The sequence below is a fragment of the Hydra vulgaris genome, chromosome 09 (genome assembly GCF_038396675.1).
Source record: "Hydra vulgaris chromosome 09, alternate assembly HydraT2T_AEP".
Taxonomy (NCBI): Eukaryota; Metazoa; Cnidaria; class Hydrozoa; order Anthoathecata; family Hydridae; genus Hydra; species Hydra vulgaris.
In genome coordinates this window covers 31,115,872-31,123,354 of record NC_088928.1, presented here as the reverse complement: position 1 = coordinate 31,123,354, position 7,483 = coordinate 31,115,872, and the positions used below count along the sequence as shown (strand labels likewise).

Here is a 7,483-nt window from a genome sequence, read left to right as displayed (position 1 = left end):
AACAATTTTGTTTTGTTTTTTACACGCAAACGTTTTTCTAAATAATTTTATTATTTCATAACCAAAAATAATAACAAAAAAAAAATCAAGTAAATATCGTTTATGGTTTACGAGCTTAGTTCGCTCGCTTTGGCGAGTCAAAAACTACGAGAATAATAAAACTCAAAAATTCATTTGTAAACGAGTAAACAAAAGAGATATCATAACAATAAAAATTGTTTAAAAAATTTACTTAATACAAGTTTTTAAACAATAATACTTTTATATTTATTATATTTTTGTTTTTATAGATAAAATTTAAAAAAAATATAACAAATTTATTTAAGCTAAAAGTAGTTTTAGTCCAAACATCTCTTTTGCTTTTGCTTACGACATTTTTTGCTATTTCGTACCTGGTTTCAGTAAAACGAATTGCCATATTCAACTTGGTGTAAATTGTGAATTCCACGGGTTAACTGGAGCAGTTGTCGTTGTCGATTTCTGTGACAAGAAGGTAATTTTTTATTTCTTAAAAGTTAAAACCGATTATTTTATATTAAAAAATTGTATTACTATCATTTCACTGTTATTTGAAGATTTTTAAAATATATCATTTGACAATTTTGCGGATCGTTTTTATTTTAAGATAAAAAAAGAACTCCCCAGTTACTTCTGCTCATGCTAAGCTGTACATGTTGTCATTGTTTAAAGGTAAAGAATTCCTTTTGAATTTAGTACTTTTATTTTTGATAACTTATTAGTTATAATTTTATTATTGATAAGAAGAGAAGAAAATTAAGCAATTTTTATGTTTTAGGGAAAACATTTTTATGTTTTAAGGAATGGGTCATTTGAGGTCCATTATGAACTTAAATCCATAATATCTTAAATTTTAATGATTTTTAGCACAGAGGCTTGCATTCATAAAAAATTCCGAATTTTATTATTCTACTCTTTACAGTTTTAATGGTCTCTTAGACCACTTCCCCATATTTCTTACAATCAACACAACATCTAATTACTCTAAAAGAAAAAATTTATTTGATGTGTTCTTCTCAATTTTACAACTATGTTTATAAATATAGCAGACATGACCTTTATTTTTCTTCTAATAAATCATTTATGTAATTTTTAAAAACATAAAAAACTTAAAAATATATTTTGCATGAATATCATGTTTGCTAGCAATATTAATTTGCTTCTGTCAAACAATGGCATTTGAATTTTTTTAAATTTAAATAACTTTAACACATCTAGTAGGTTTAAGCTGAACTAACATTACTAAAATAACTAGATATTCAAACAGAACACAAGCATAGTTATAGTAACTTATGGGTGAGCTAATGCCGTGCCAGAGGTTTGCACAGAACACATGCATGTAGTAGCTTCAAAAGAATTTCAACTCTACTACTCATATAATAGCTCATATCATATAACAGCTACATAAACTATAAAAATATTGTATATTTTTGTTGACTATCAAATGACTATCACTAAAATCCAAAAATGATCAAACTATTTTTAGTCTTATTTGAACAGCAATGACAGTATTTGTAGAAAAAAGAAAGAGATCATAACAATAAAAATTGCAACCTTACGGTTGCTTACGATTACTTGTTAATCATCAATATAGGAATGTCAATATTGTGATAGTAAGTAGTAAACAACTGAGTTTGGTTGTCAGCAAATAGTGTAAATAGATGAAGGTTGTCAGTAAGCTTGTTATTTTGCAGTAAGACCAAGTACCTTGCAGATAGACTTACAGTAAGACCAAGTCTTAAATATCTAAATCATTTTTCAAGTAACCTTGAAAAATGTAGTCTAAATGAAGAGTGTAGGTCTTTCAGAATGGTTTTAATACTGCAGTTTAAAAGAAATGATTAAATAATCTTAAAACTTTTATATAAAGAAGGTAAAAATAGAGAAATTGCTTATTTAGCACTTAATAGTTTACCAAGAATTAAAGAGAATCCTAGATAACACTAAGACTGATAAAAACGTCTGAATCACAAGCTGTAAAAAGTTTTAGTTGTAGGCTTTAGCAGGCACATTTATGCATAAATAATATGGATATATATGGGTATAAACATGTTAGAAAAGAATCAAGTGGTTTGTGTGTCAGCATGTAGAGAGGTAGCAACTTCAGGAAAAATATTAGATGTACAGTCATTCACAGGAAGATGTGCAATCGCACGTCATTATATGACCAGGCAAATTACATTTTGCTTTGACAATTTGACCGTGGCTATTTAAAAAAACATTTTAAAAACGCGCTGAATGAAAAATATTCTGAATTATACATTAAGTATACTAAATTACGTCAAAACTTTGAACAAATGTTTATTTTATGTTAGTGGAACACTTTTAAATAAAGTAACAATTTACTGATAATGGTTGTTTTTTTTTAAGTTTAATTGGCAGTTGTATATATTTTTTTGATTTTATAATATATAAATTGTTTAAGTGTGCATTTTTTATAATAAACGTTATTAAAAATAAAATATTATTTTGTTTTTATAAACAATGACATTCTACGACAACGAAAATCTTTTTAACGAATTTTAATATAAGAATAATTTAAGTTAATACATTTGAAAATATAAACAAAGTTTCATTGGAAAAAAAAAAGACAAATGTTTTAAAAAGCCATTACAACTAAATAAGTTTGATCTTGAATACTTTTATATTATCAAAACACTTTTTAATGAAGTAACAAACCACTTCTAATAAATTTTTATAATAAGTATTAAAAACTGTTTTTTTTACTTGTATAATTATGTATTTTTTATGATAAATGTTCATCTTTAAACATTAAAAAAAATGAAGTGGTTTTTTAATGCGTAAATTAAATAGACTAAGCATTTTATTTTAATAAGTTTTTGTGTGTGTGTTTTTGCTTTAGTTAAGTATTTTTATTTTCTCTTTCGTTAAGATTTTTTTTTTTTATAAAGTTTTTTTAAGATAAGTTCAAGTAAGTTTTTGTAACGCATTTTTAAATTTCGAAAATAAGTCAAAAGTCGTGGTCAAATCGTTAAAACAAATATTTTTTGCATGGTCATAATTGCATGCGATCGCATGTCTTCCTTTGAAAGACTGAGGTAGAAGTAAGGAAACTTAAAGAGAGTGCATTACATATAGTATGAATGAGCATTAATAAAGAAGAGAAAATGCTTAAGATAGTTTATATTAAAGAAACAGCATAAAAGCATGGATTATCTTTTTCCAGATATTTCCAGAATTCTGGGGTATTTTTCTTAACTTATATATAACCAAAATGTTTTCCATACATACAAGTTAAGGTATATATTTTTGTAATATATTTGTTTTTTAATCTTTCTCACTCATCACTCTTATAAAATTAGGTAAAGTTTGAAAAAAAACTTTGAAGAAACTCAGCTAAAAGCAAAATTAGGAGAAAAATGAGGGAATATTCCAGAATTTTTCAGGAGACTTTACTGAAACAATTTTCCGGTATTTTAAAATACGACCTGGATCTATGTAAAAAGGAAAATCTAAGGCTTGATGATGATTATGATGATTGTGTTATCGTGATGTCATATAAATATACATGTGTGCGTATATATATATATATATATATATATATATAATATTTTGAAATTCATGTAATATAAAAATATTACATAAATTTCGAATAAAAAAACAATATACTATAGAGTTTATCAATGTTAGTGCAGCGCCGTCACAAATTGGGTTCTGGCTATTTTTTATCAAACTGGTCCCAGTCAAAATTTAGCCCTGATCACTTACTTAACCAATATTGATTGGCAACGTTAGATTTGGTTTTGGTTATTAACACAAATCAACATATGTTAAGTGACAGGGTGTGAATACTGTCTGATAAGTGCGCGCATACTGACTGGTAATTTTTATACATTAGATTTATAAATCATGTAACAATTTTTTTTTAAGTTTTGAAAAAACTTGAAAAAAATTTAAATTTGTTTATTGCCTTATTGTTTGAGGTCAAATCATTGTTAGTTTTTATTTTTATAATTGGCATTTATTTGTACTATTATTTATGTAAAAATGTAAGCATTGTTATTACATTTTTTATTAAGTTTAATGCCCTTTGTATAACTTGTTTATAAATGTAAAACTTTTTTGGAGGAAAAACTTGCAAAAAATAAAGTTAAAGATTTAAATTTTATTTTTTTGGTTTCACAATATTTATTTTCTTAAATATCTATTATATATTTACAAGTTTTTGGAGTAAAATTTGAAGTTTGTCTATTTATTTTTTTTAATTTTTTTTTTTTTTCAGATAAAAGTTTATATTCATTGCAAGAAACAGCAAAAATTTCGTCGAACACTTGGAAAAGAATTTTGGAACATAGAAGCCAATATAAATATTGGCAAAATTGTGCTTGCATGATTTCCAATTTAAAATTAAAAACTATATACCCCCAGAGACAAAATTTGTTTCCTAAAAACCTTCAGTTTTTCAATTTTGCTAAATGCAGTAAGTATACAGTTATAGTCTATATACAAAACTTGTTAGTCGAAAATAGTGCATTGGTAAGTTATAATACAATTAATAAATCATGGCCATGGTTAATGTCAATCGAAAGGTCACGGACCAATTTTATAGATACAAGATGCCTAAACTTATAGCTAAAGTTGAAGGAAAAGGGAATGGAATAAAAACTGTCATTGTTAATATGGCTGATGTTGCCAAAGCATTGGCTCGTCCACCAGCATACCCAACAAAGTTTTTTGGTTGTGAGCTTGGTGCACAGACACAGATTGATAAGAAAAATGATCGCTACATTGTAAATGGTTCACATAGTGGTGATAAACTTCAAGAAATATTAGATACATTTATTGAGAAATTTGTGCTTTGTGAAGAGTGCGATAATCCTGAAACAACATTTGTAAGTAAAAATTATAAAGCTTTAATTTCAGGTTAGGATATAATAGTTATAATTAAGTACAATCAGAAAAGCACCAAATACATAATATATAATTTTTAGTCTGTACAACCAAAAAAGGAGAAAATTACATCAACCTGTTCTGCCTGTGGGCACAGTAGTGTAATTGATATGCAGCATCGTATAGCTACATTTATTCTCAAAAACCCTCCAGTTGATGATTCTGCAACACCTCAAAAATTGTAAGTTTTACAATTATTGTTAGATTTAATGTTAAGTTAAAAAATCTAATGTTGCTTTTATTACATAGGAAAAAATTGCAAAAAGAAAAAGGTCAACAAGATAATAGTGGTGATAGCAGCCCAACTGAAGAATCTGGCTTCAATGGTTGGAGTGATGAACCTTATCATGAAAAGTTTGTCACAGAAGATTGGGGTGATGATACAAGTGAAGAAGCTGTTCAACAGAGAATGCGTACACTTGGAGAAGGAATTAAAGGACTTACATATAATAATGATTTAGATAAGTCTGTACAAGAAAGATTTGATATTTTTTTCACTTTTGTCAAGGTTTGTATAGCCATGAATTTTTTAAATTATATTTTGATTGATATATTTGTATTGATTATATTTTAATTTCCTTTTTATTATTTACAGAATAAACTAGTTGAAGGTGTAGATAATCTACCTGATAAAGAGATTTTAGCGGAAGCTGAGCGCTTAGATCTCAAAGATCGAGCTGTTTTAGCGTTAGCAGAGTTGCTATTTAATGATAAAATTATTAACCAAATCCCTAAATACAGAATTCTTTTCCTGCGCTTTATGGCAAACAATCATAAAGCTCAGAAACATTTCATGGGAGCGTTTGAAATAATTGTTGGCCAATCCTATCCTGAACTGCTCATGCCAAAAGTTGCTCATGTTTTAAAAGCTCTTTATGACAATGACTTGGTTGATGAAGAAGTTATAATGGATTGGGCTTCAAAGGTAAGTTTTTTTTTTTTTTTTAACTATTTAACTGTTGTGAATAAAAATTAATTCAATGTTTAATTTTAAAAATAAGTTATAAATAAGTTTAACTTAAAAACAGTGGAGTGGGCAAATAACAACAAAGTTTTGTTTGTCAAACATAGAGAATATCTTTTTTTCTTTTTAATATTTAGTTTTCCCAATTGTTAATGATAACAAGTCCAGAAATTAAGTTGGTATGTGTAAATACATGTTCTGATTAGATAATTACATATCATGATATACTGCAATTGCGTGTCCTGATTTGTTTCATTTATCGTAAAAATTTAAGGGGCCAATTTTCTATCGTAGTTCTTGATTATGATTGTTGTTAGAAATGTTTTCTATTTTAAGTAATTATGAATATTTTCTTCATATTAAATTAAATCATAGTTGAATATTACATAGATTATTTTAGTGCACATACATTATGCATTACAAGGTCTCTTGGAAGCATCAGATAGCAAAAAGTCTGGTGTGGCCTGCTACAGTTTATTTCTTAAACATAAAATACCGAAATAGGTTTTCTGATAAAAATCAACGTAATTTTAAAAGTATTAAAGAATCAGAACAAAAATTCTTTATTTGTACTTTTTTTTGTTATTATTTACGATCTTTTATTTTTATTTTTTAATTTGTTCGCTTGATTTTTCGATACTAAAACTGTAATTCCATTTTTCAAATTGTTATAAAAGTATTTATAATAAAACAAGATATATATTTGGTTTCTTATTCTTTGTTGATCGTCACATGTAAAATCAACACGCCATAATATATCCTAAAATTTGTTCTACAAACTTATAAATGAAAAATAATAACTGCAATGTTTAATCGGAGAAATAATATCTAAAATACTAAAAAGTTTTTAAAAAATTACTTTTTTTTTTTGACATTAGACATAGATGGATTGATATGGTTACAACCCTTAACCAGATACCCTTAAACTTCAAAAAAATTTAATTGTGCACAATTGGATAACAATCGAAGATGTCCTTAAATAATCTTAATTGTTTTTAAAACGATTTAAAGAAAAATGCTTCTCCTACTCATGCGATTCATAGAACTCGTCTAAAATGAGAAAATAATATTGTTAAAAACCTAAAAATATCCTTAAAAAAGGTGTCAAATAGAAGCAAAAAATCTGATGCCACAATTTTTTTTATATCGCTTCGTTATGATAGCTGGACTGAAATCTAAAAGCATTCTAATTATTTATAATAATTCAATTCTATATAAATATAATGGATTATATATCAGATCATTAAATCTAAATAATCCAAAATAAGTTAACAGGTTTTGATAATATTTTATTTAGATTTCTAAAAAGTATGTGAGAAAAGAAGTTTCCACGATGATTCACGCTAAAGCTCAACCCTTTATTGATTGGCTTCAAACAGCAGATGAAGAATCAGACGAAGACAATGAAGAAGTCGAGGTTGTCTACACAAATCGTTCGGAGGCTGCTGTCCTCAAAGATGTTGCTAAGGTTACGCACCCAGTACAAGAAGAAAGTGATGACGATGATCTCGATATAGATGATATTTAGTTTTAAGCGTTTGAATTTGTTGTTTAATGTATTGGAATTTCTTTAAGATTATCTTGGTTTTA

The 7,483-nt window shown here is 26.6% G+C and overlaps 1 protein-coding gene across 1 annotated transcript; it reads left to right on the top strand.

Moving 5' to 3' along the window:
- The first annotated feature begins 288 nt into the window (after positions 1 to 288).
- Positions 289 to 7,483, top strand: LOC100203787 (eukaryotic translation initiation factor 5). The gene is made up of 7 exons (XM_065805339.1): positions 289 to 493; positions 626 to 690; positions 4,262 to 4,871; positions 4,971 to 5,110; positions 5,179 to 5,437; positions 5,525 to 5,854; positions 7,191 to 7,483. Exons 3-7 carry the CDS (start codon positions 4,542 to 4,544, stop codon positions 7,419 to 7,421), a joined length of 1,290 nt encoding a protein of 429 aa, XP_065661411.1. The 5' UTR covers positions 289 to 493; positions 626 to 690; positions 4,262 to 4,541; the 3' UTR covers positions 7,422 to 7,483.

Coding starts and splice junctions, on each gene's coding strand:
- LOC100203787 (XM_065805339.1), top strand. CDS start 4,542: ATGGCCATGGTTAATGTCAATCGAAAGGTCACGGACCAATTTTATAGA. Junction 4,872..4,970: donor ATAATCCTGAAACAACATTT/GTAAGTAAAAAT, acceptor TATAATTTTTAG/TCTGTACAACCAAAAAAGGA. Junction 5,438..5,524: donor TTTTTTTCACTTTTGTCAAG/GTTTGTATAGCC, acceptor TATTATTTACAG/AATAAACTAGTTGAAGGTGT.